The sequence below is a fragment of the Bos grunniens genome, chromosome 1 (assembly GCF_055505025.1).
Source record: "Bos grunniens cultivar Pamir isolate PY7600 chromosome 1, Bosgru_T2T1.0, whole genome shotgun sequence".
Lineage (NCBI taxonomy): Eukaryota > Metazoa > Chordata > Mammalia > Artiodactyla > Bovidae > Bos > Bos grunniens.
Window position 1 is genome coordinate 69,317,522 of NC_141165.1, and position 27,248 is coordinate 69,344,769.

General features: G+C 40.0%; 1 protein-coding gene across 9 annotated transcripts in view; it reads right to left on the reverse strand.

Moving 5' to 3' along the window:
- ZMAT3 (zinc finger matrin-type 3) overlaps window positions 1-26,048 on the reverse strand; it is a 38,968-nt gene extending 12,920 nt beyond the window's left edge. For 2 of the 9 annotated variants that reach the window (XR_015161944.1, XR_015161945.1), the window contains exons 1-3: window positions 25,760-26,022; window positions 21,430-21,756; window positions 340-459 (exon numbers count right to left, since the gene is read on the reverse strand). Coding sequence is in view for 7 of the 9 variants with exons in the window: in XM_086395024.1 (XP_086251150.1) it covers window positions 340-459; window positions 21,430-21,699 (390 nt within the window). In the remaining 2 variants the exon portion in view is untranslated. Of the gene's footprint in view, window positions 1-339; window positions 460-21,429; window positions 21,757-24,181; window positions 24,313-25,495; window positions 25,651-25,759 lie in introns of those variants that run through there. The other 7 variants (XM_086395045.1, XM_086395064.1, XM_086395024.1 and 4 more) reach the window with 6 other exon arrangements.
- Window positions 26,049-27,248: the final 1,200 nt, after the last annotated feature.

Genomic DNA, 27,248 nt, shown 5'->3' on the forward strand with positions numbered 1-27,248 from the left:
ATTGATCACAATCGAGATAAATGTTTAAAAATCTTTCTTTTCATTCAGGGCTTTATGTAGACATTCAGGACCATTTAACCTAGAATTTTCAAATATGCATACAGAAAGCCTCATGAAATAATTTTGTTTCATCACTTCATGAACCATAACAAAATCCAATGAGAAGTCTTCAGATTCATGAATTTTTGCATTAAATCCAGTTATCAATGAGCTAAAAGCACCAAGAAGGGCGTTTTAGGAGTACTGGCTCAGCTGTACCTTGATGGACACACAGATGACAAACTTCATCCATGACCACCTGTGCACGGGACAGCTCCCACCCCGACACTCCAGTCTTACCTGCGGAGGGACTGAAACAGCTGGAGCAGCCACAGCTTCCACTGCATTGCTCATTCTGGCAGGAGGAGGACAGCTATTGGCTGCATAGTAATTTCGAAGTTTCTTACCATGATTTTTACCCTAGAAGTAAAATGAAATGAGTAATTACTGTGAGGAAGATGTATCAAATTGATTTAACATATTTACTAAAAAAGAAAAAAATACATGTTATTCTTTCAGAGATATGCAACAGTGGGGTAAATAGTAGGTAGACTTGCTTATTACATCTTAAAGTAGAAGACTCTACTCTTTGACTGTAACAGAATGATTAAATTTATCTGGGAGAGATAAGCGAACAAAGTCAAAAGACATTAATTTCCTATATATTTCAGGAAAACAACCATTTTCTAGTGATCTGTGTCCTCTCCCAACTTGTTGCCATTCATACGCCACTGCCTAAATATGAATTTTATGACACTCTGATCTAATCTACTTTAGAAGTCAGTAATGAAATGGATAATCCAATTACTTTTACAAAAATAGCATTTACAGAGTATCTTTTTACTTACAAAGAACTCTCCTGGGCATTAGCTCATTTGCCACTCACAAAAATCCTGAAAGAGGAATCTGTTAATGTTATTCATATATGACAGTTGAGACACTGCAATCCAGGCAGCATAGAGAACTTGCTTCCGACACCTTCACGAGGCCTAGCAGTGGGGTTGCAGCGTGAGGCTAGCCTTCTAAATCCAAAGCAAGACCCTTTTTCATACAGCATGATGGCTTCAGGATACACTGTGAACCTCTATTAAAATGGATTTGCCTCTCTTATCACGTTTCCTTTAATTTATCATTCTCAAGCTTATGGCTGAGCTGATAAAAACTGGTGGGAAGGGGCAGTCCAAAAGCATCCTAAATAAGGGTTAAACTGTATATTATTCTTTAAACTGCACTGTAAAAACAAAACATGTAGGCAAATATTTATATACCATCTACTATATATGCTGAACCCTAGAAATAAAAAGGACTAGCTAGCATATGGTCTAGAGGAGGAGACAAATATGTAAGTAGTTAAAGGAATGAGTGAAATTCCACCTTATGGCCCCTGAAATGCCATAAAGGTGCTCTTACCATTATCACAGTGACTTCCAGGGAGTCAAATCCAGTGATCACATGTGTGCCTTTATTATACTGTAACTCTAAGAAGCACGATAGTATTGATACTCCTTCCTTCTATCATCTTCTATGACTCCCTCTTACCACCCAGCCTCTCATTCTCCGAAGGCTGCAGTATCCAATGCACTACCCTCAGCCCTCTTTTCTCTCCATCCATACACAAACCCTAGGTTATTTTACTCAGTCTCATAGCTTTAAAATACAATCAGTCAGTTCGCAATTCCTGAAATTACCTATCACTATTCCTGTTATAGACTGATTGCTTATGTCCCTCCAAAATTCCTATTTTGAAATCAACTCCCAATGGGATGGTAGTTGGAGGTGGGACCTTTGGGAGGTAATGAGGTCACAAGGGTAGAGTCTAATTACTGCCTTTAAAAGAAGATATTAGGGAGCTCCCTTGCTCGCTTTCCACCATGTAAGGATTTAGGAGAAACTGGCTGTCTGCAATCTGGAAGAGCATCTCAGAACCCACCCATGCTAGATCCCTGATCTCAGACTTCCAGCCTCTGCAACTGTGAGAAATAGATGTTTGTTGTTTGAGCCTAAGACAGACTAAGACAATCCCTGACCTTCAGAGCCGTATAGCCAACTGCCTCCTTGCTGTCCATACATTGCAGCCTTAAGAGGCATGTGTATGTGTGTGCTGTGCTGACCTGTGTCCGACTCTGTGACCCCATGGACTGTAGCCCGCCAGGCTCTTCTGTCCATGGGATTTTCCAGGCAATAATACTGAACTGGGTTGCCGTTTCCTCCTCCAGGGGATCTTCCTGACCCATGGATTGAACCCATATCTCTTGTATCTCCTGCACTGGCGGGCAGATTCTTTACCACTGTGCCACATGGGAAAGCCACCTAAGAGGCACATCCAACTTAAGTACGTAAGTAAGTAAATGAAGTCGCTCAGTCGTGTCCGACTCTTTGTGACCCTGTGGACTGTAGCCTACCAGGCTTCTCCATCCATGGGATTCTCCAGACAACAATACTGGAATGGGTTACCATTTCCTTCTCCAGGGGATCTTCCCGACCCAGGGATCGAACGTGGGGCCTCCCGCACTGGAGGCAGACACTTTAACCTCTGAGCCACCAGGGAAGATATATCCAACTTAAAATATCTAAAACATAAATTTTAATTCCCTCCCCACCACAGAACGATCTCATCACTGCCGCCACCACCATTCATCCACATGTCAGTAAATGACATTACTCGCCACCTAGTTACTCAAGAAAAGCCAAGGAGTCCTTTCCTTGATTCCATCCCTCCTTAAAGCCAACACATTCAATCCATCAGCAAGTCCTGTCAGCCTACCTCTAAAATAGATTCTAAGTTACTCCATTTCTTTCCATGGACACTGAAATACCACAGTATTCCAAGCCACCAACTCTTTTCGCTTGCAGTAGGCAACAACCCCTAATGGTCTCTGGTGTCCCTCTCATCCTCCTAGTATTCTCATACCAGCCAAACTGATAGGTCACTGTCTCACTTAACATTTTCCAATGGCCTCCTACTACACTTAAAATATAATCAGCGAATCTTTCCTGTAAGCCCTTTTTGATCTGGCCCTGTCTACTTCTCAGATTTGATTTCACACAGCTCCCTGCCCGCCTCCTCATTATGTTCCTGCCTGACAACCAAACACATACACTTAAAATATGCCAAACACATCGACTCTAAGGCCACTGCACTTGCCATTCTTTCTGCTTAAAATGTTCTTTCCAATCTCTACATGGCTGGTTCCTTCTTACCTTTCAAGTCTCAGTTCAAACAACATCAAACAGCATCTTACTCAATCTGAGGTGTCACCCCCATCGAACAACACTTCCCCCACCCAACACACACATGCTGAATCACATTACCACACTGTCTGGTTTTATTTCATCATAGTACCATTTATAACTGAAATAATGTTTGTTTGCTTATTTTTTTCTCTTTCCTACCCTCTGGAATGTAGACTCCTTGAAAATAAGGACCTTGTCCATCTTGTGTACTGTTCTAGCCCCAATTTCTAGAACAATTTCTAACACATAGCAGGCAATCACTATATATTTGTTGGCTGAACAAATCACTATTAGAGTGCAAATAAGGAACAAACTGCTAAGAGAACAAAGAGAAGGGAAGGCTTACTTCTGCCTGAGAATACCAGGGAAAGCTTCCCTGAAAGGGGGACATTAGGAGTTATCTTTTAAAATGAGCAAGTTTACTAGGCAGGTAAGGAATGAAGGGAAAGACAACTGTTAACAGAGGAACAGTGTAAGGAAACAGCAGTCTGCTTGAGATGCTCTCCAGGATCCTTTGGAAAAGAGGTAGGAGCTGATACACACAGGGAGCTAATTGTGTATGGTTTTGTCGATGATACAGACCTTGGACTTTAGAGGCAGCAGGGGGCTCTGAAGCACTTTAAGCACAGCAGTTACATGACTGAATTGCATTTGACAAAGATCATAAGAAATGGGAAGATAGAAAACAGAGCCTAAGGAATGAGGGTCCAGAAAAAAGAGATTGAGAATGTCTGGTTAATGAAGTAAAATGGAAACCAGACAACTGTGGCATTATGGAAGTCTAGAACAAGGTGTTTCAAAAAAAGAGTCTAATTAGATACATTATAACCTAGGATATTTACTTACAGGTATTCCAAACAAAAGCATACATATGAGGAAAAAGAATGGAGAAGACTAGAGATCTCTTCAAGAAAACATACATATAAGGATCTACCCATGACAACAATAGAATGGGAAAGAGTTGAGATTTCTTCAAGAAAATTAGAGATACCAAGGGAACATTTCATACAAGATCAGATCAGATCAGATCAGTCGCTCAGTCGTGTCCGACTCTTTGCGACCCCATGAATCGCAGCACACCAGGCCTCCCTGTCCATCACCAACTCCCAGAGTTCACTCAGACTCACATCCATCGAGTCAGTGATGCCATCCAGCCATCTCATCCTCTGTCGTCCTCTTCTCCTCCTGCCCCCAGTCCCTCCCAGCATCAGAGGCTTTTCCAATGAGTCAACTCTTCGCATGAGGTGACCAAAGTACTGGAGTTTCAGCTTCAGCATCATTCCTTCCAAAGAAATCCCAGGGCTGATCTCCTTCAGAATGGACTGGTTGGATCTCCTTGCAGGCCAAGGGACTCTCAAGACTCTTCTCCAACACCACAGTTCAAAAGCATCAATTCTTCGGCGCTCAGCCTTCTTCACAGTCCAACTCTCACATCCATACATGACCACTGGAAAAACCATAGCCTTGACTAGACGAACCTTTGTTGGCAAAGTAATATCTCTGCTTTTGAATATGCTATCTAGGTTGGTCATAACCTTCCTTCCAAGGAGTAAGCGTCTTTTAATTTCATGGCTGCAGTCACCATCTGTAGTGATTTTGGAGCCCAGAAAAATAAAGTCTGACACTGTTTCCACTGTTTCCCCATCTATTTCCCATGAAGTGGTGGGACCAGATGCCATGATCTTCGTTTTCTGAATGTTGAGCTTTATGCCAACTTTTTCACTCTCCACTTTCACTTTCACTCATCAAGAGGCTTTTTAGTTCCTCTTCACTTTCTGCCATAAGGGTGGTGTCATCTGCATATCTGAGGTTATTGATATTTCTCCCAGCTATCTTGATTCCAGCTTGTGTTTCTTCCAGTCCAGTGTTTCTCATGATGTACTCTGCATATAAGTTAAATAAACAGGGTGACAACACACAGCCTTGACGAACTCCTTTTCCTATTTGGAACCAGTCTGTTGTTCCATGTCCAGTTCTAACTGTTGCTTCCTGACCTGCATACAAGTTTCTCAAGAGGCAGATCAGGTGGTCTGGTATTCCCATCTCTTTCAGAACTTTCCACAGTTTATTGTGATCCACACAGTCAAAGGCTTTGGCATAGTCAATAAAGCAGAAATAGATGTTTTTCTGGAACTCTCTTGCTTTTCCCATGGGCACAATAAAGGACAGAAATGGTATGGAGCTAACAAAAGCAGAAGATACTAAGAAGAAGTGGCAAGAATATGCAGAAGATCTATACTAAAAAATATCTGAATGACCCAGATCACCACAATGCTGTGATTGCTCACCTAGAGCCAGACACCCGGGAATGTGAAGTTAAGTGGGCCTTAGAAAGCATCGCTATAAACAAAGCTAGTGGAGGTGATGGAATCTCAGTTGAGCTATTTCAACTCCTAAAAGATGATGCTGTGAAAATGCTGCACTCAATATGCCAGCAAATTTGGAAAACTAAGCAGTGACCACAGGACTGGAAAAGGTCAGTTTTCATTCCAATCCCAAAGAAAAGCAATGCCAAAGAATGCTCAAACTACCACACAGTTGCATTCATCTCACACGCTAGCAAAGCAATGCTCAAAATTCTCCAAGCTAGGTTTCAACAGTATGTGAATCGAGAACTTCCAGATGTTCTAGCTGGATTTAGAAAAGGCAGAGGAACTAGGGATCAAATTGCCAACATCTGCTAAATCACAGAAAAACCAAGAGAATTTCAGAAAAACATCTACTTCTGCTTCACTGACTACACTAAAGCCTTTGACTGTGTGGATCACAACAAACTGTGGAAAATTCTTCAAGAGGTGGGAATACCAGACCACCTTACCTGCCTCCTGGGAAATCTGTCTGCAGGTCAAGAAGCAATAGCTAGAACTGGACATGGAACAACGGACTGGTTCCAAATTGAGAAAGGAGTACGTCAAGGCTGTATATGACCACCTTGCTTATTTAACTTATATCAGAAGTACATCATACGAAATGCCAGGCTGGATAAAGCACAAGCTGGAATCAAGACTGCAAGGAGAAATAGCAATAACCTGTCATCAGTGGCACCATATGACACTAGTCATATGGCAGAAAGCGATGAGGAACTAAAGAGCCCCTTGATGAAAGTGAAAGAGGAGAGTGAAAAAGTTGGCTTAAAACTCAACATTCAAAAATCAAAGGTCATGGCATCCAGTCCCATCACGTCATGGCAAATAGATGGGGAAACAATGGAAACAGTGACAGAATTTATTTTCTTGGGCTCCAAAATCACTGCAGATGGTGCCTGTAGCCATGAAATTAAAAGATGCTTGCTCCTTAGAAGAAAACCTATGACCAACCTAGACAGTATATTAAAAAGTAGAGACATTACTTTACCGACAAAGGTCCATCTAGTCAAAGCTATGGTTTTTCCAGTAGTTATGTATGGATGTGGAGGTTGGACCATAAAAAAAGTTGAGTGCTGAAGAACTGATGCTTTTGAACTGTGGTGTTGGAGAAGACTCTTGAGAGTCCGTTGGACTGCAAGGTCAAACCAGTCAATCCTAAAGGAAATCAGTCCTGAAAATTCATTGGAAGGACTGATGCTGAAGCTGAAGCTCCAATACTTTGGCCACCTGATGGGAAGAACTGACTCATTTGAAAAGACCCTGATACTGGGCAAGACTGACGGCAGGAGAAAAAAGAGGATGAGAAAGAGGATGAAATGATTCAGTGGCATCACAGACTCGATGGACATGAGTTTGAGCAAGCTCCTGGAGTTGGTGATGAACAGGGAAGCCTGGTGTGCTGCAGTCCATGGGGTTGCCAAAAGTCAGACAGGACACTTTGACATGACTGTCTGACCAAACTGACTAACTGACCTATGAGGACTGTTCACAGGACTGTTTGTAACCACTGAAAAGTGGAAACAACTTAGGAGTCCAACTACAGGATAATGGATAAACTGTAGTCTGTTTATACAATGTAACACTATACTATGATTAAAATACAAATACTAGGCCCTGTGTGACAACAAAAAAGATTCTTATAACAAAATCCTGAATAAAAAGAACATATTGGAAAAGAAGATATGTAGGCATAATCACTTTAATGTGAGCATTAAAATATGAAACCACTACATTTTATGTAGGAAGATATATATGTAGCAAAAATACAAAAAAGTGGTGGGAGGGGAGGTGGGGGACAAAAATACCAATTTAGTATAGTGGCTACATCTGGGAGCATAAAAGCAGCTCAGTTCAGTTCAGTTCAGTCAGTTAGTCGTGTCCAACTCTGCAACCCCATGGACTGCAGCATGCCAGGCTTCTCTCCATCACTAACTTCCAGACTCATATCCAAACTCATGTCCATCAAGCTGGTGATGCCATCCAACCAAGAGCCAGTAATGCCATCCAACCATCTCATCCTCTGTCATCCCCTTCTCCTCCTACCTTCAATCTTTCCCAGTATCAGGGTCTTTTCCAATAAGTTACTTCTTCCCATCAGGTGGCCAAAGTACTGGAGCTTCAGCTTCAGCATCAGTCCTTCCAGTGAATATTCAGGACTGATTTCCTTTAGGATTGACTGGTTTGATCTCCTTGCTATCCATCCAAGGGACTCTCAAGAGTCTTCTCCAGCACCACAGTTCAAAAGCATTAGTTCTTTGGCACTCAGCTTTCTTTATGGTCCAACCTTCACATCCATACATGACTACTAGAAAAACCGTATCTTTGAGTATTCAGACCTTTGTCAGCAAAGACATGTCTCCACTTTTTAATATGCTATCTAGGCTTTCCACAGCTTTTCTTCCAAGGAGCAAGTGTCTTTTAATTTCATAGCTGCAGTCACCACCTGCAGTGATTTTGGAGCCCAAGAAAAGAAACTTTGTCACTCTTTCCATTGTTTCCCCATCTATTTCCCATGAAGTGATGAGACCAGATGCCACGATTTTTGCTTTTTGAATGTTGAGTTTTAAGCCAGCTTTTTCACTCTCTTATTTCACTTTCATCAAGAGGCTCTTTAGTTCCTCTTCTCTTTCTGTCATTAGAGTGGTATCATTTGTATTTCTGAAATTGTCGATATTTCTCCCTGCAATCTTGATTCCAGCTTGTGATTCATCCAGCCCAGCCTTTTGCATGATGTACTCCTCATATAAGTTAAATAAGCAGGGTAACAATATACAGCCTTGACGTACTCCTTTCTCAATTTGGAACCAGTCTGTTGTTCCATGTCCATTTCTAACTGTTGCTTCTTGACCTGCATACAGATTTCCCAGGAGGTAGGCAAGGTGTCTGGTATTCCCATCTCTTGAATAATTTTCCACAGTTTGTTGTGATCCACACAGTCAAAGGCTTTAGTGTAGTCAGTGAAGCAGAAGCAGATGTTTTTTCTGGAATTCTCTTAGTTTTTCTGTGATCTAGCAGATATTGGCAATTTGATCTCTGGTTCCTCTGCCTTTTCTAAATCCAGCTACAACATCTGGAAGTTCTCTATTTACATACTGTTGAAGCCTAGCTTGGAGAATTTTGACCATTATTTTGCTAGCATGTGAGATGAGTGCAACTGTGTGGTAGTTTGAACATTCTTTGGCATTGCCTTTTTTTGTGACTGGAATGAAAACTGACCTTTCAGATAGGAGCAGCTTAGTTGGGAAAGGACACAAGTTCAATTGAACTGAAGCTAGATGACTCTAGCTTTTCATTCTAGAAGCTACATGACAAATACACATGTCCATTATATTATTTCAAATATTTTTTGTATCTGAGGGGCTTCAAAATGATTTTAAAACAGCAATAACAAAAAAAGGAATGGTTCTACCAGGTCAGCACAGAGAAGTAACAATGGATTTGAAAAGATACAGATATAACAGATATAAAGAATAACCTTGGTAAGAACCACTTCAGTAGAGTAGTGGGGGATAAAAGACCACATGAAGGGAAAGAATGGGAGAGGTGAAAATGGAGACAACCAGTATAATACAGGCAGCTATACGGACAAGTTCTACTACAACATGGAGCAGAGAAACAGAGTACAGAGTTAGAAGGGGAAATGAATCAGTAGGAAAAAAAATTTAAGATGGCTTAGGCTTGTTTGCATGGCAACAGGAGGAAGTCAGTAAAACAAAAGAACAGATATGCAGGACCTATACCACAGTTACAGAACCACAGTCCATAAAAAGGCAGAAGAAAATGAGGTACACAGGATTACAGGAGGGATCAACCTTAGATAGTATCAGGCATTTAATTCCAAACCAGTATCTACAGCAGTATTTGAGCAAATATCGCATCCATACATTAATGATAACAATGGCGACTAACAATTTTGAGCACTCATGTGACAGGTAGTGTTCTAAACACTTTATCAATATTATCTCATTTAACCATCATGAAATCTCTATCAAGTAGGTAAAATTACTGTCCCCATTTTACACATTAGGAAACTAAGTTCAATGAGTTAATCATTTACCCAAGAGTTTTCAGATAGCTCCATAGAGGCTGCCTAGATTTGCGTTTCTCCATACATCCTCCACAAACAACACAGAACAATAAGAAAGACAAAACACAAAATCCATGCCCTCCATACAACTAGAAGCCACAGAATGCCCAGACTCCAAAATAACAGTAAGTAAAAAAGAAAAGACATCAAATCCCAGTGAGTAATCACTCATGCTCCTGCCACAAGCCTTCACAGTAAGCGAGAGCAGTCCAACAACAACAGAAGGACACAGAGAAGGAGCTTGCAGCTAGATTATAAAGCTAAGATTGCTTTATAACCACCACCAGAAAAAGTAAATCCCCCAATTTTATAAATATTAAAGCATGATCCAGTCACCGACTGCTAGACAGGGACTTAAATGTACACATGATCTGAAGTGGCTATCTTCAAAGTGGCTTTTAGAGGAGAAAAAGGCAAAAAGGAGGGGAGCAGCACCCTTTGGCAACAAGCAGGTGAAGAGGAAGAGAAGCAATGGGAAAAGTTAGCATCCTCAGGACAAAAAAGAACAAAGCAAAATTCAGAAGACAGGACTTTCCAGGTGGTCCAGTGGCAAAGAATCTGCCTACCATTGTAGGAGACACAGGTTCAATCCTTGGTCCAGGAAGATTCCACATGCCTCAGAGCAGCTAAGCCCATGTGCAATAACTACTGAGCCTGTACTCGGGAGCCCACAAGCCACAACTACCGAAGCCCGCACATTCTGGGTCTTGCGTGCCACAGCTAGAGAGTAGCCCCTGCTCACCACAACTAGAGAAAGCCCTTGCACAGCAACAGTGACCCAGTGCAGTCAAAAGTGAATTTTTAAAAAAAAAAATCAGAGGACATACAAACACTCTCCGGACCACCATAAAAAAAAAAAATTATTAAAGAACTGGACTTTGCTACAGTGATAGAAGAGGTTGCCACTGAATTATGAATCTCATAAACTACCCAAAACCCACATACTAAATACACAAAAAGAAATCAATTCTACACAAAGTTACCAAAAAAATACATCTCAGCAAATGAATTACACCTCCAAAACAAACAAAAAGAAACAAAAGAAAACAACACTCCAAACAGAATTAAATATATACTCAAACAAAACTTGGGGATATAAAAAAAATCACCTTGAAATAGGAATTCAAATTGTACAAAGAAAAATTAGGCAAAATATAATGAGAAATGAAACGAAGGATAATTAAATTCTAGAAAGTAAAAAGTACTAATATCCAAAATGAGGAGTAAACCCAACTGTCAAAGAATAGACTCAAATGAAATGTAGTAAGAGGCATTGAAGAAAGACGGAAAAGCAGTCAAGAAAATAAAAATGATAAAAATTAAAAAATGTAAAGGGTCAAGAGAGGAAGCAATAGAAGTGGAAGACAAGAAAGAATGACTTATATAGAACTGGAGTCCCCAGAGAAGAAAAGCAAAATCAAACAATCAAACAGAACTAACATTTGAAACTATAATTGTTCAAAAGTGTCTAAAATTGTCCAAAAGTAAATGAAGATCTGAATCTACATATTGAAAAGGCATGCCAGGTATCTGGGAAAATTAACCCAGAACAATCAAATCTCCAGTCGATCTTTTAAACTGTATGAGACTTCAAAGAAAAGAAAAAAAAAAAGTCCTCTTAAACTCTCCAGGCAAAAATCAAATAACTTGCAAAGGTAAAGGAATTAGAATGGCGTCCACAATACACAAAGCAAGGCAATAATGGAACAGCCTTTTTTAAAAAATAAAGGTGTGAACCATGGATTTTATGCCCAGCCAACTATTCCTGTATCAAATGTGAAGACTATAAAAAATAGTTCTAAATACACAAGACCTTAGGAATTCAGTACTTAAAAGGCACTCTTGAAAAATCTACTAACACTTCATTCACCCAAGAAATGACTGGGGAAACCACCAAAAGGACTGATGTTATTTTCAGGTGTCTAAATTGATCAATCCTGGGAAAGATTGAAGGCAAGGCAGGAAGAGAAAGGGACGACAGAGGATGAGATGGTTGGATGGCATCACCAACTCAATGGACATGAGTTTGAGCAAGCTCTGTGAGTTGGTGATGGACAGGAAAGCCTGGCATGTTGCAGTCTATGGGGTCATAAAGAGTTGGACACGACTGAGAGACTGAACTGAACTGTATCAAACACTAAAAAGGTGAAGATGACAGTGAAAGATTAATGTTTAAATATTATACATTATGACACAATGGAAATAATGCAACAAAAATGGGAAAAGGAAAGTAGAATAAGCTCATTGATTCTGTAATAGGCAACAGTTGGGATACCATTAAAAACCGACAAATCAGGTAGTAAAACAGTAAATAACTGAACAGGTTGGTAAAATCATATAAAATAGTGTAAATGAGGAGAAAATGAAAAAGGAGTACAAGGGATGATATAATGTGACACCTTTCTAAATATACCTTTTGCACAGGTGTAGAGAACAAACATATGGAGACCAGGTGGGGAGCGGGGGTGTGGGATGAATTGAGAGATTAGGATTGAAATACATACACTATTGATACTAAGTATAAAAGAGATAACTAATGAGAACCTATTGTATAGCTCAGGAAACTCTGTTAGTGCTCTGTGGCGACCTGGAAGGGAAGGAAATCCAAGAAAGAGGGATATATGTATACATATAGCTGATTAACCTTGCTGTACAGTGGAAACTAACACAACATTGTAAAGCAACTCTACTCCAATAAAAATGAATTAAAACTCTAAATAAATACACCTTTTTGTATGATTCTGACTTTTAGAACTATATTAACATTCTACAGGCTTAGAAAAAGAATCAAAGTCAACAAGAATTGGGGAAGACCCAAAGTGAAATAAGTACAAACAGAAATAAGCCTAACTGTATGAAAAAATCACATGACCACACCAAAGGAGGAGGGAAGGAAAAAACTATTCACATAGTCAGTCTGAAAGTATCTCTCCCATAATACTTACCAAGCACAAAAAGAAAAACAATAACTTTACAAAGGACAACACTAGCAGAGCAGCATCTTTGTAACCTAAGTAATTTTGTAAAACAGTATTTTGACTACACACTATAATGCTAGACACCAAAAGAACAAGACATAAATATTATCCTCTCATTAGCATGCTTATTTTCCAAAAGGACATAGATTATCAATCCCAGAACTATTTTTATGTGTACTGTGAGTGTGTACGTGTGTGTGTGTGTGAATGTGTGTGCTGTGTATAATGAAACATATATAACTAGCTCTATCGTAAGAAGATCTAGAAGCAATGACACTCGAGTACCAAAAGGCACACCCAACACTCAGATTTTGGTCTCTAAATACCATTCTCCAATTAAAAAAAAAAAAAAAAAAACTGGCTCCTTGAAGAAATGGTTGACATGGGGAAGGTACCAAAAAATCCTGGAATACTTTGTACTGTCAGAAAGTAAGGAACTACACCAAAAATAATGGGGACATGTCAAATGAATATAAGCACCAGCCTGAAGGGAAACACACTGGTCAAATGTGAGACAGTGAATACATCAAAATAAATTATAGTAAGTATTTATATCCCTGAATTAATATAAGAATCTACAATCCATAGTGATACTAATTATTTGGGAAAGTTCTTCATTAAAGTAAAATTCTAACTATAAATATAGAAAGAATGATTGAAGCAGAAAAATCACCATTTGGCAAACACCACGGTAATAATTACTGCAGGGAAAAATCATTAATAGATGCTATTATCACTATTACGTACATCACTATGTAAAAATAGAATGAGAAATATTCACATAGTCCCAAGGTGTTTCCCCATATGATACTTATTAAACATAAGAAGAAAAACAGTAATTTTACAAAGGAGAGCCCCAGCAGGCACCACCTTAATCAGTGATCAAAAGTGAACAGCAGCAGTGATGGAAATATTCACATCAAGTCCTTTCCAATATGAAAAAATGGGAAAGACACAACATCAGTTCTGTGGTATTCCTGTCCAAAAAAAACCCCCACATAACCTGAATTCAATCATGAGAAAACAACAAACAAACCCAAATTGGGTCATTCTACAAAACTTCTCAAAAACTGCAAGACAGTAAAAAGCATAGAAAAATTTAACCCATCCACATTAAAGAACACATAACACTACATGCAAAAATTTATCTAGGATTGAATCCCTGAACCAGAGAAAGGACATTAGTAAACAATTGATGAAATGTAAAAGGTCTGTATAGCCAAAACTATGGTTTTTCCAGTAGTTGTACGGATGTGAGAGTTGGACCATAAAGAAGGCTGAGCACCGAAAAATTGATGCTTTTGAATTATGGTGCTGGCAAAGACTCTTGATACTCCCCTGGAATGGAAGGAGATCAAGCCAGTCAATCCTAAAGGAAATCAACCCTGAATATTTATTGGAAGGACAGATGCTGAAGCTGAAGCTCTAATGCTCTGGCCCCCCTGATGCGAAGAGCCAACTCACTAGAAAAGACCCTGATCCTGGGAAAGATTGAAGGCAGGAGGAGAAGGGGATGACAGAGGATGAGATGGTTGGATGGCATTACCAACTCAATGGACAAGAGTTTGAGCAAACTCTGAGAGATGGTGAAGGACAGGGAAGCCTGGTGTGCTATAGTCCATGGGGTCACAAAGGGTCAAATATGACTTAGCAACTGAACAACAAAACAGTCTGTAAAGCAGATAATATTGCTGTTATCAGTATTGAGTTCCTGATTTTGATAACTATACTTTAGGTATATAAAATATTAACATTGGGGGAATCTGATGAGGTGCATGCAGAAATTTTTAAGAAGCGTTTTACACAATAAAACTATTCACATTTAGAAGTTAATAAAATAAAATAAAAGTTGCCCAAAGCCACAAGTAAATGCCAGAAATGAGAACACTCTTGTTCCAGAGTCCATACCACCCTGCTCCATTGCACCTTAGGACAACTAAACACAATTAAGGACTCACTCAAATACTAGGAGCTGTCCTAAATATTTTATACCTACTAACTTGCAGGTATGATAAGTATCATCATTATCATCACCATCTTCATGAGGCATAGAGAAATTAGGGTATATTTCCAATACCATACATCTAGTGAGTTATTTCGTACTAGAACTTGAACACTAGTCTGACCCCATGATATATTAACTAATATCCTATAAAACAGATGCTAGAAAAGAAAATAATAAATTAATATACCCCTAAAAATTAAAGATATGATTATCAAAATTAAAAAAATTCAACACAGCATTAGAATTCAAGAATACCTCTCAGAAATTCAATAAAAGGGAGAAATAAGAAATATGAAGAATCAATCCAGCTAATCCAAGATAGTGCTAATAGAATTACCAGGGGAAAAAAAGAGAAATATAGAGAAGAATATTATCAAGGAAATCATATCAAAGAAAATTCCCCAGAGCTCAAGAGAAATGAGAGTATGCAAACTGAAAGGATCCTCTAGGGCTGACAGGGACAGATGAATGAAGACCCAGACCGAAGCACACCCATCACTCTGAAATTTTAGATACCAAGGATAAAAAAGAAAGCCGAAAAACTTCCAGGGAAAAAAAGCCCAAAATTAAAGTGGGTCACCCACAAGAGAAAAAGAATCTGAATAAGATTTCTCTCCAGCAACACTAGGAAGACAAAAACAAAACAAAACACACAGGTATACATGCACACACAATGCAGTATAGCTTTTAACCTTTTAGGAAAATAATAGTCAACCTGGAACCAAACTGTCAAGTATGAAGTTCTAATACAGACATTTTTAGACACACAAAGGTGTCTCAGAAAAATATTATTTTCCACTCATTACTACTTCACTTTAAAGAGAGAGAAATGTGCTGTAATTTACATTTATATTTATCCTTTCTTCCTTCAAGTAATGTGAAGATGTACTCCAACAAAACAGGATAAAAAAAGGAAAACATGCATATTTAGAAAATGGCAACCTAAGCCATAGAGCAATGAAGAAAAATTCAAAACTAACAGCTGTGCAGCAAACTCAGAGGGCAACCAGTTGAGAATGGAGCAAGAAGACAGAAGGATCTGGGGGCAAAAAGGAGATTCCACACAATACATAGAGTGATCAAGAGTTTGGAGGGGAAAATGAGGATATGATAAAGATATATCATGTAACAAAAAGAAGGGGGGAAATGAAAGCAATGAAAAACTACTGGAAACAAAAAAAGATACACAATGAAGTCATGATCCGAATGTAAAGTATCTGGTTCAAATTAGAACAAGCAATCAGTGGGTTTCATGAAGATAAGTGAAATGGATTATAAACAATAAAAAGAAAGATTAAGAAGCTAGTAGATTTTTTTTACGGAGAAGGCAATGGCACCCCACTCCAGTACTCTTGCCTGGAAAATCCCATAGACGGACTGAGCGACTTCACTTTCACTTTTCACGACTTCACTTTCACTTTTCACTTTCATGCACCGGAGGAGGAAATGGCAACCCACTCCAGTGTTCTTGCCTGGAGAATCCAGGGACAGAGGAGCGTGGTAGGAGGCCGTCTATGGGGTCGCAGAGTCAGACACGACTGAAGCAACTTAGCAGCAGCAGCAGCAGATTTTTTTAAGGCATAAGAATCTTCTATTTTTTTTAAGAAAGTGTGAGAAACTCAGGGAAAAACAAAAATCTATTTCAAAGTTATAATACACATCTGAAGGAAACTAAAAGGGAATGATTTTGAAGAACTGGTGACTTTCAAGAAAGAGCTATCCATTTGAACATCTCTTTTAAGTGGTGTGGAACCATGACATTGGAAACAGAAAGAAATAAATAGCTTTGCACTGAACATTTCCCTACTAATAATACAAAAGCTAAATATCAATTTTTAACAATTCAAGTCAACTTGCAAATATCAAGCATAGGAAACTTAATCTGATTATAGAATAAACAAAAATGTTATAAAACTTGATGTTGTCAAAATAAAACTAGAGCCAACCCAAGATGGGAGGCAGAAAGAAGAATAGAGAAGAAAAGGTAGGGCATAGCTGTGGAAGTGAGAACAGGTGATTACTGCTTTTCATTATAAATCTTTATTCTATAGGCATTATTTTGAGAAAAATATCTTTGAATGTTTTAAGGAGTAAACTGTTACCAGTGCAAATGCTACAAAGAGGCTAAGTGAGAAGGAGCTAGATTTCACCTCTAATGTCACAGATAGCCTTGAAAAGGACCATTTCACTAGAATACTAGAATGGAAACCAGAGTACGGTGGGTAGGGAAATGAAAACTTGAAGAAGACAAGTATATCCAGCAGAACTCTTAAGGACAGAAGAAAAGAAAGATTGCTAACAAGAGGAATTAAAATGAAAGGAAAGGTTTTTGTCGCTATTTTTATTGACATGGGGGAAAAAACCTAAGCATGTTTTTAATCTGATTGAGGTAAAGAAGGGATGACAGGTGATGAAATCCCGAGCACAGGGTGAGGAATCAGCCTTGTAAAGAAGAAAGGATATCTATTGTGAAATGCAAAGAAACCAGGTAGGGAGGGGGCTTCCCTGGTGGCTCAGCAGTCAAGAATCCGCCTGCCCTGTGTCACAAAAAGTCAGACATGACTGAGTGACTAAGCGTGCAAGATGTAGGCAGGATGCGACAGGGAAGCAGAAAGGTAGTGAGATCCAGCTAACAGGGTCACAGAGAGCTTCTATCCACCAACAAAGTTTATTTTGACCACTCTCAGTACACTGCAAGTTCAACTGGAAAACAATCAAATGGGAAATTTGGCGGTGGGTGGGGTGGGGGGGTGGGGAGCGAAAAACATAAACATTAGCTGACATTAGAGATTATGCCATCCAAAGCTGGCATCATCCAAAGCTGGGTGATCAACGTAAAAATGTATGTGCCAAAATCAGTACTTTAAATTTGGGGATAACATCAGCTGTATCCTCTGAATTATGAATTAAGGTCACTACCTTATGTATTTCAATTCTAGAACTACTTTTTTGCCCTGTGTTCTGTGTTTTTCAAATTCATCTACTTACTATGGTAGGTTGTTGTTTGGCTACTAAATATTATGAATAGAAATCTATGTTGATGACAGATTTTTAAAATGTACCTTGAATAACTAGTTCTTTTTCAAATGAGTTACATGAATTAACAGGAAAAAATGGTTGATGTTATTTCAAAATGTAGAGGCCTTAGCAAAATTTATCTAACGCTTTTTGCTTTTTACATTTCTATTAATGACCTTCTATCCTAAAGTGATTCTTCCTCTGGGCAATTATGCTGCTGAAACAGTATTATGTTGCTCCATGTCTGGCTTACCCTAAGTCACCTGAAGCCTACAGACAGATTTTAATAAAATGAATACATATTTTTCCTCCAAAGGTTTTACTTTAAATTATAACTAAAGTCATCATTTTGAGACCACAAAAATATGTACCATCATTAAAAATGAAACAATAGCAAAGCGTTATTTTGAAGCAAGCTGACTGGGTTAAAAAGTCCTAGGAATAGAACTAAATCTGTGATGACCACTGATGTGCATGGGTCATCACTAAGGCAGCCCCAGCTTAGGAACACAAGGATGGCAGGGGAAAATCTCAGTGAGCTTAAAGGGAAGTATTTGTTGAGCAGTTTCCATTGTGTGTCCTGGATTACTGGAGCATGATATGGTCAGTCTCTACCGTAACACCACACAAACCAGACTGAAGGCTGTTTACAATACCCTGGGCAATTTGAAACTTTGACATTTCAACAATGGCATCAACTGACTAAAACATTTTGAGTAATGTAATCAACTGTGATTTATTACCTCACATGAATGTGTTTCTAGCTTATAAATAGGCTACCACTGATCCATTTTATCTCACACATAATGAATCTGTGGTCTTGGTACCAGTCAGTATTAAAAAATTACAAAGCATGTTTTAGAGTTGAAATAGAACTTTATTTCCATCATCTCATCAGCCACCTTGCTGTATCAGTGTACAATCATTGCTATTCTGCCCATTTCTGGTCCTCAGTAAGCCTCACTCATTAGTTTTACCCTTGTCTCTAGAAGACTTCCTAAATCACAGCCTATTCGTATACCCTTGGTATAGTCTTCGATGTATCTTTCAGGATAACATTTCTATGCTTTTTTCCTATGTTGGTGCACCCACATATGTTGTGTTCACACTCAGATTATTTATTATTCTGATCTACCCTTTGATCCACACTCTCGCATGCTGACATTTCTCTCAGGTTGAAATCCAGATTTCATTTCTGGATTAGCTTTCTTCTATGCTATCCTATGGAGAAGGCAATGGCACCCCACTCCAGTCCTCTTGCCTGGAAAATCCCATGGATGGAGGAGCCTGGAAGGCTGCAGTCCATGGGGTCACTGAGGGTCGGACACGACTGATCGACTTCACTTTCTCTTTTCTCTTTCATGCATCGGAGAAGGAAATGGCAACCCACTCCAGTGTTCTTGCCTGGAGAATCCCAAGGACGGCAGAGCCTGGTAGGCTGCCTCTATGGGGTCGCACAGAGTTGGACACGACTGAAGTGACTTAGCAGTATGCTATCCTAATGAAACTGCTCTGTACTTTTATACATGAACAGCTTGCTTTGTTTCTTAGAGGAAGAAAACTTCTTCCCCTAAGAATTAGCAGTAACACTGGTTTCATTCAAATGTTTGCTTCTGAGCTCTTAAGAACTGGCTTTTATTACACTCAAACTTGTTGTTTTCTATTAGGTTCCACTCTCTAGGTACCAGTTTGCTTCTTCTCTACTCTACTTTTCCTCAGTTCTTGGCTGCTTAAATTGTTTCTAGAACAGGCTGTCCTTCTCCAACTTTTCCACTTAAAAATTCTGATTATCTAAAATTTAATTCCATTTTCTTATATTTTCTAATTCATATATTCACTGTATCACCGAGGAAGCTGAAATTAAGTATATATTACTCATCAGCTAAAAAGTTCAGAGCACACATACACACAAGTGTAGAAGAAAAGGAAAAAACCTAAATAAATTCTGGTTCTCTTTCTTATCTAGTTTAAGCCTTATAATCCAATGACTCTGATCAAACTGAACTCTATGCATAACCAGAAGCATCCATCACTGTCACAAAGAGATATTAGGAAGGAAAAAGGCAGGAGGTGTATGTACAATCCATGCACATATATTTAAATTACATATTGCCCAAGAGTTTTCCCTCATAAAAGCAGACAACTTTTCTGTAAATGGTACTTACATGTGTATATGACACACAATTAACTTGCTCCCAAGTTAATGGTTTAAACAGCAAAAAATCAAAACTTTAGAAACCAGGCTTGATTTCCATGAGTCGTAGGCCATAAGACCAAACATGCCACAGAAACAAATGAAGACAAAGCTGTTAATAGCACTGTGAGTTGAATCTGACATGGATCATCCTAACAGGCCACAACCGAAAAGTAAAACTGGCAAAAGAAGAAGTCGTGTCAAACCACTGTCATGGGAAGTGATACACAGAGGGGATGAGAGTGGGGGATGGGGAAAGAAAGAAACGTAAGATAAATCCAGAAGAGGCTTTTATGAACCAATAATGATCAAAGAGTCGGACACGACAGAGCGACGAACACACTGGTCAAGGAGCAACAGCGACATGCCAATATCGGATGATATAATTAACTCTTTGCGTTGGAGGGCAAAATCAAGCCAACAACAGGAACTCCATACAAGTAACATGTCTTCCCCTAAATCCCAAAGAAAACAATTCACCATTAAAATGTCTCTGATGTACAATCATGAAGTGACGCAATTAGCCACCTTGAAGATCAGCCCTAAACAGAACAGCAAAGACTTACACCCAGAGTAAATAAAAACTTGAAGGAAGTTACAGAGGCACAACAGGAGAAACATCTTCCTAACAAATATCCTTCTACCATACTGTCCTATTATTTCAGATATTCATGCAGAGAATAAATAGTCAAATCAATATGACCCAGAAAACATATTTTCATTCAATGGCATTTGGCCTCAATGGCTTCTTAGATCTCTTTTCTCAAAAAAAAAAGAGGACATAATTTTATATACAGAAAACAATCAAGAAACATACCTGTGTTTTCCTTAGCAGTGACAGAGGTCAAAAGGAAAAGCTTAAGATTCATAGACAAAGAATATTCTGAACTGATACAAACTGCATTAGCTGGAAGAGAATATTTATAAAACTAATTCTTTCAGACAATTTTAACACTGAATTGAGTATGGTACACAATACTTCAAACAACTGATCTCCTTAGGACCACAGGTTCAAACATGCATAGGTGATTTTATTTGCCTAAAACAACAGATGGCTTCCCAGGTGGCACCAGTGGTAAAGAATCTGTCTGCCAATGCAGGAAATGTGAAAGAAGTGGGTTCCATCCCTGGGTTAGGAAGATCCCCTAGAGAAAGGAATGGCTACTCACTCTGGTATTCTTGCCTGGAAAATCCCCTGGACAGAGGAGCCCAGAGGGCTACAGTCCACAGGGTCACAAAGAGTCAGACGTGACTGAAGCAACTGAGCACACACGCACACAAAACCCCAGGTAAACTGATGCCACACAGCTAAGTGTAGGAAGTTGAAAGAAATCCCATTCCACGAAAAGTGATGTTTTCTTTTAAAGTAGCAACACTGTGCTTTTAGCCAAACACTTAGCCATTGTATTATTCCAGACACAAATGGTCATTTCATAGACACCTGTGAATTGGGCAGAGCCCTGAAATGTTCTCCCACTAGATGCTTGATTTTTCTTTTCTTCCCTTACCTGATAATGAGCCTGGGCTTGCTGCGCTGAGTTCAAGGTGACATTGCAGAGCTTGCAGTACAGGGGCTTACATAGCTCCTCCAGGGCAGTGTCTTGTTCCCCTCCCTTAGGTGGCTCTTCTTCTCCAGCCAAAGGCAAGGAAGCCTCCTGCCCAAAAGGCTTCTGCGGTGGAAGCTGCAAGGCTCCTGTAGACCTGGCGGCCACTGACATAGGAGGAGAGGATGAGGGCCGCTTAGGCGGAGGAAGCCCGGCGTGTTGCAAGAGGATCATTGGGTAGAAAAGCCTTGGGCATCATCCAAAGGATGAGGAGAAGTCAGGTCTTCAAATCTGAATCAACAGCAAATATTGAAACAAAAAAAAACTTAAAAATGTGTCATCAGCAATATGATATGTAAATGACCACATCATAGGTTCCTTCCTCTACTTCTCTAAACTATCTCTGGGACTCCCTTTCTTTTCCCTCATTCCCTCACTTCCCCCATCTGTTAATCCACATTGACACAACACTCTTCCACTGAGAAGAGCTTTATGGATTTGGCTTGATTTTGCCTGGCACAGTTCCAACTGCAGTCCCTCTGGCCCATGAACATTAATAGCATTGCATCCATGGCTAATTAAATCTAAAAGTCACATGACTGAAATGAACATCAAAGGTCACCCAGTCCAGACCCCTTCCCTCAGGCACACTTAAAACACTCTTGATGATAATCATACATAGACAAAAAAAAAAAAAAAATCCCACCAGCAGAGAACCTTAGCAAATATCCCCTTTTCATGCAAACTATCTTTGCATCCAAATAATATCAAAAACAGTGAAATCAAGAGTGTCACTGTTCAAACTACTGCAAACACTTCTAGAACTAGCTTAACTATCCAGGAACTCTATATATCTAATAGCTAATATTAGACATATACTCTAATATCTTGGAAAAACTCTTGAGTCACTAAATGTGACAAAAATAAATAAACATGTACCTTCTGATCAACTAGTAATACCAAAAAAATTGATTTGAATCTTCAAAGTGGAGGTTGCAAACAACCTGAAGGCCACATGCAGCCACAGATGTGCTCTGTTTGGAATACACAGTGTTTCATTTTGCTTTCATTTTTAAATTGAATTGGTTGTCAACATTTCAAAATCAAAAGATTTGTGGCTCCTCTTGATAAAAGGGGGATCTGACAACACTTGGACCATAGTCCTACATGGGCAACAATAGCTAGTGAGTATTGAGAGGCACTGTCCTGGGTACCCAAGCTTGTCTTCTCTAGGCCGCCTCAAGTGCCCACTCAGCCTGCTGCTTCTATTCATATTACATGCCTGTGCCCCACAGGCTCAAGTTGAAGACCCCACCTCATGTAGCCTTAGATTGATTCATTAATCTCCTATAAAATCAGAGTATTTTATTTCTCTCTCTAGAGTAAATTTTGAGATAAGGATTTTAATTTGGGTTAATTGGAATCGTGGAAACTCAAAGCGCATAGTGTGGTTCATTTTGAGATACTCAAGATTAGAAGTTGCCATCTGGGTCAGAGGCAGGAGAAACAGGTAAAACTGAACTGGGATTGGAACACACTGGGTTTTTCTGAGGGAAACAATAGAGACTATGAGAGAAAGCAAATAGTTGAAAAGACTGAGGAACTAGAATTATACTGGGGCCCTGGCAGTATGATCCAGTACCCCACTGGACGCTTACTTCATGCACTATTTGATGTAGGTAATTCTCCAGGCCAGAATACTGGAGTCGGTAGCCTTTCCCTTCTTCAGGGAATCTTCCCAATCCAGGGATCAAACCCAGGTCTCTTGCACTGCAGGCGGATTCTTTACCAGCTGAGCCACAAGCAAAGCCCAAGAATCCTGGAGTGCGTCTATCCCTACTCCAGTGGATCTTCCTGATCCAGGAATCAAAATGGGGTCTCCTGCATTAAAGGTGATTTCTTTACCAACTGACCTATGAGGGAAGCCCCTAACCCTGAGTATCTCAAAATGAACCACACTATGCGCTTTGAGTTCCCACGATTCTAACTGACCCAAATCAAAATCCTTATCTCAAAATCCTCTATTCCTTCCACTTTCAATACTATTAAAACCTCTTTTTGGTCAATAGAACATAGCTATTTTAAGTGCCAAAATTTTCCATCTGCAATAGAAAAGTATAGGTTTTATGATAATAGATTTACTGAAATCAACCAAGAACAATTTTGAAAAGTTAAGTCTCTTTTACCACATTTAATAAGTATCTACACCTGTAAATTTCAACCAAATAACAGTTTTTGTACTAAATTCAGGCTCTTAGAGCAGGAGAGGTCATCAGTGCAATGGGAAAATAATGTACTAAATGGCAAAGTACATACATCATTATTCATAGTATTCAACAATATTTCTTATTGTTGAATATAAGCATATATTGTTGATATAAGCATATAAGCATATTGTTGAATAAGCATATAAGCATATTGTTGAATAAGCATAATATTTAGAAAAACAATAATGTTATTTTATTCTCAAGCAGAAATATGCTGTCCATACCTCTGAGAATATTTTTTAAAAAGCAATACAGATTTAGAACATTTAAAAAGTCAGGTTCTCTATAATCACATTATTCCTCTCAATTAAACCAAGTAAAGACATTCAGAAAGCAAAGGCAAATACGGATATTTTAAAAAAGAAAACTACGGGGACAAAGACCCCTTTTTAAAAACTTTAACTACCTAATCATGACAATTAGTAATATTAGAAGACTACATATACCACCTGTACAGAAACAAAAGGATACCAAAGTGCCAATGACAAGCTGCCAGCTCAGAGATAAATGATGGAGGAGGATGTTAAAACATCTTGATAAAGGAAATACACAATATAAAGAGAAAATCAAATGTTACCAATGGCCTAGACATGTCTGGACTTGTTTTAGAAAAGTTCACTCCCACTTGAGGAAATACCAGCATGTGTCTCCCCCAGCGTTGTCTACAGGCTTCCATCATAATAAAGGCCTGATAAAATCTCCTGAATTGAAGAAAAAATTCTCATACAGTACAAACTTACCCACTATCACATTTTACCTTTTAATGTTTAAAGAATACCTAGATAGTCCAAAATTCTTTCTTGTAATATTTAACAATCAAAATGATGTCAACTCCCCCAAAAGTATCTATACAAGACAATTACATCAGGTATTACTATACTTGCAAAAAAAAAAAAAAACTAGCATAAAATAAAAATCTAAAAACAAAGCCTTCAGTGAAAGCAGATATGGTGGAATATAAAGAGATTCAAAGCATATAGGACTCAGGTCTGTTCAACTACTGCATTAAATTAAAAGAAACTAACTTGACGCCTGATGTAAATAAAATATTCCTCAGATCATAAAAGCCATTCAATTTAATGCTTGAAGTAGCATAAATGAAGGATTTATGGTGGTTAATGTCCTGGTATGGAAAGAGTTGAGGGGACAATAAAGAAAATCAAAGCTTCTCAGTCTACCCTGTTTAAAGAAAAGGAATGATCATATAGCATAGTTTTCATGATCGAACTAGGGCCTACTCTTCACATACTGCATTAAAGACAACCACTTTCTCATTTGGAGAAATCTTCGGAGGAAAGGAAAGACAACAAGAGAACAGGTTACTAGCACCTCAGGAAACTAGGTAAGTCTGTAACTGGGAATTCCGAAAATGAGGGAAAGACGGTGAGCATTATTCAGAGGTCATCAGAACACAGCGAGAAGGAATGAGAGAGGAAAATAAAACAATAATCAGTTGTAAGGTATATCACAGAAGGAAGACCCAAAAGAACGAAAGAACCTGGGGAAGAAGAGGCCTTGGTGAACTGGTGAATGTTCTCCAGTCTCAGTTATGACTGGCCCGAATCCTAGGAAACCTTTCACATATTTGAATCAGAGCTACATATACTTCAGCATCGCCCACATATATCTTACATTTCTAAAACGTGCATGCATACACAAGAGAGCGCACTCACATATACATACATACACGCACACACACACATACACGCACACACACACACACACGCACACACACACACATACACGCACACGCACTCACGCACCCATGAGGATGCCATCACGAAAGATGGAATCCCGGGTCTCCCACGGGGCGGGGGCAAGCGCTAGGGCCAAGGCAGCTCCACAGCTAGAGGATCCAAACAGTACACGTGAAATGCTTTAAAAACAAACAGATAAATAAAAGCACCGCAAGCCGGTCACGTGGAGGGCAGGTGGAAAGACCGCACCGGAAAGGAACTGCTAGCCTGGTCGCTCTGGTGCTCCTAAATGTCCTAAATGCCCCGAGGCTCGCGATCGCCCGCACTTACCGGAACCCCCGGGACGCGCCGGGAGTCTGGGCGCCGCGCCTGCCCCGGACGCCCGCCGCCGTCAGTCCTCCACGCCTGGCTCGGCCCGATTCTACTCCGCCTCCCTCCGCGTAACTTTCTCGGCTGGCCGGGCAGAGCCCCCTCCACAGCTGAAGGCTGACTGTCAAAAGTCAGTCCAAACGGACCCACAGGGAAACAGCTGCAGGAAGTGACTGCGGAATCGGGAGGCGGCGGAGGAGGAGACTGAAGGCGCCGGCCCGGCGTCGCCAGTGCGCATGTGCTTGGTGGAGCAGGGCCCGCGGCGGCGGAGGAGGCTCCAGCACGCCGGGAGGGTGGGGTGCACACCCGGCAGGTGCCGGGACTGTGAGCGCAGCGGCTCTGAGCCGGCGTGGGGGACAAAGGCACGAGTCCCAGGGAGGACGCACCACCGCCAGTCTTAAGAGTTTGTTCATCCTATAACCTGGAAAGTTGATCCAGAGCAGAAACCTGGGCAGAGTTTTCGCAACTTTCATCTCCTGTCACTGAGATCCAAAGCCTTTTTCATTCCAGCCCTGCCCTCCGTCCGCTGATTGCCTGCTAAGAGTGGCAGAGGGGAGCTGCCAGAATATCCAGGATCGTCCCACCTGCTGCGACAGAACCTTTAAACTGCTCCTTTCTCCAGGATGAAGGAAGAATAGCGCGCTGCTGCCAACTCAGAGGTCTCCAATCACACAAGAAAACATGTACGCAGACTTGCCCTCTACGTAACAGCAGAACTGGCAAGACATGTGGTGTTGGAGAAGACTCTTGAGAGTCCCTTGGACTGCAAGGAGATCCAACCAGTCCATTCTGAAGGAGCTGGGATTTCTTTGGTAGGAATGATGCTAAAGCTGAAACTCCAGTACTTTGGCCACCTGATTCGAAGAGTTGACTCATTGGAAAAGACTCTGATGCTGGGAGGGATTGGGGGCAGGAGGAGAAGGGGACGACAGAGGATGAGATGGCTGGATGGCATCACTGACTCGATGGACGTGAGTCTGAGTGAACTCCGGGAGTTGGTGATGGACAGGGAGGCCTGGCGTGCTGCGATTCATGGGGTCGCAAAGAGCTGGACACGACTGAGCGACTGAACTGAACTGAGAGACCTTCTCTGGCACACCACCACTCCCCACCCCACCCTCAACCTCACCTGCATGACAAAAAAGGCTAGGAAGAGATTGGCTGAGGCTATAATGTCACATCCTTTCACAGTCAACCTCAGCACATTCAGGGTTGACATTGAGAGATGAGCTGAGCCAAGTATTAATGTTAAAATTCTGTTAACTTGTAAATTTTTCCATAGGACTATTTGGGGGTAAAATATTCATAACATAAATTTTGACCATTTTTAACTGTTAGTTCAGTGCCACTAAGTACATTCACAACATTGTGTGCTTATTTTTTAAGCATTACAGTAAGTCCTCTATATATGAGCCTTCAAGTTGAGAGCTTTCCAAAGATACCAACATGG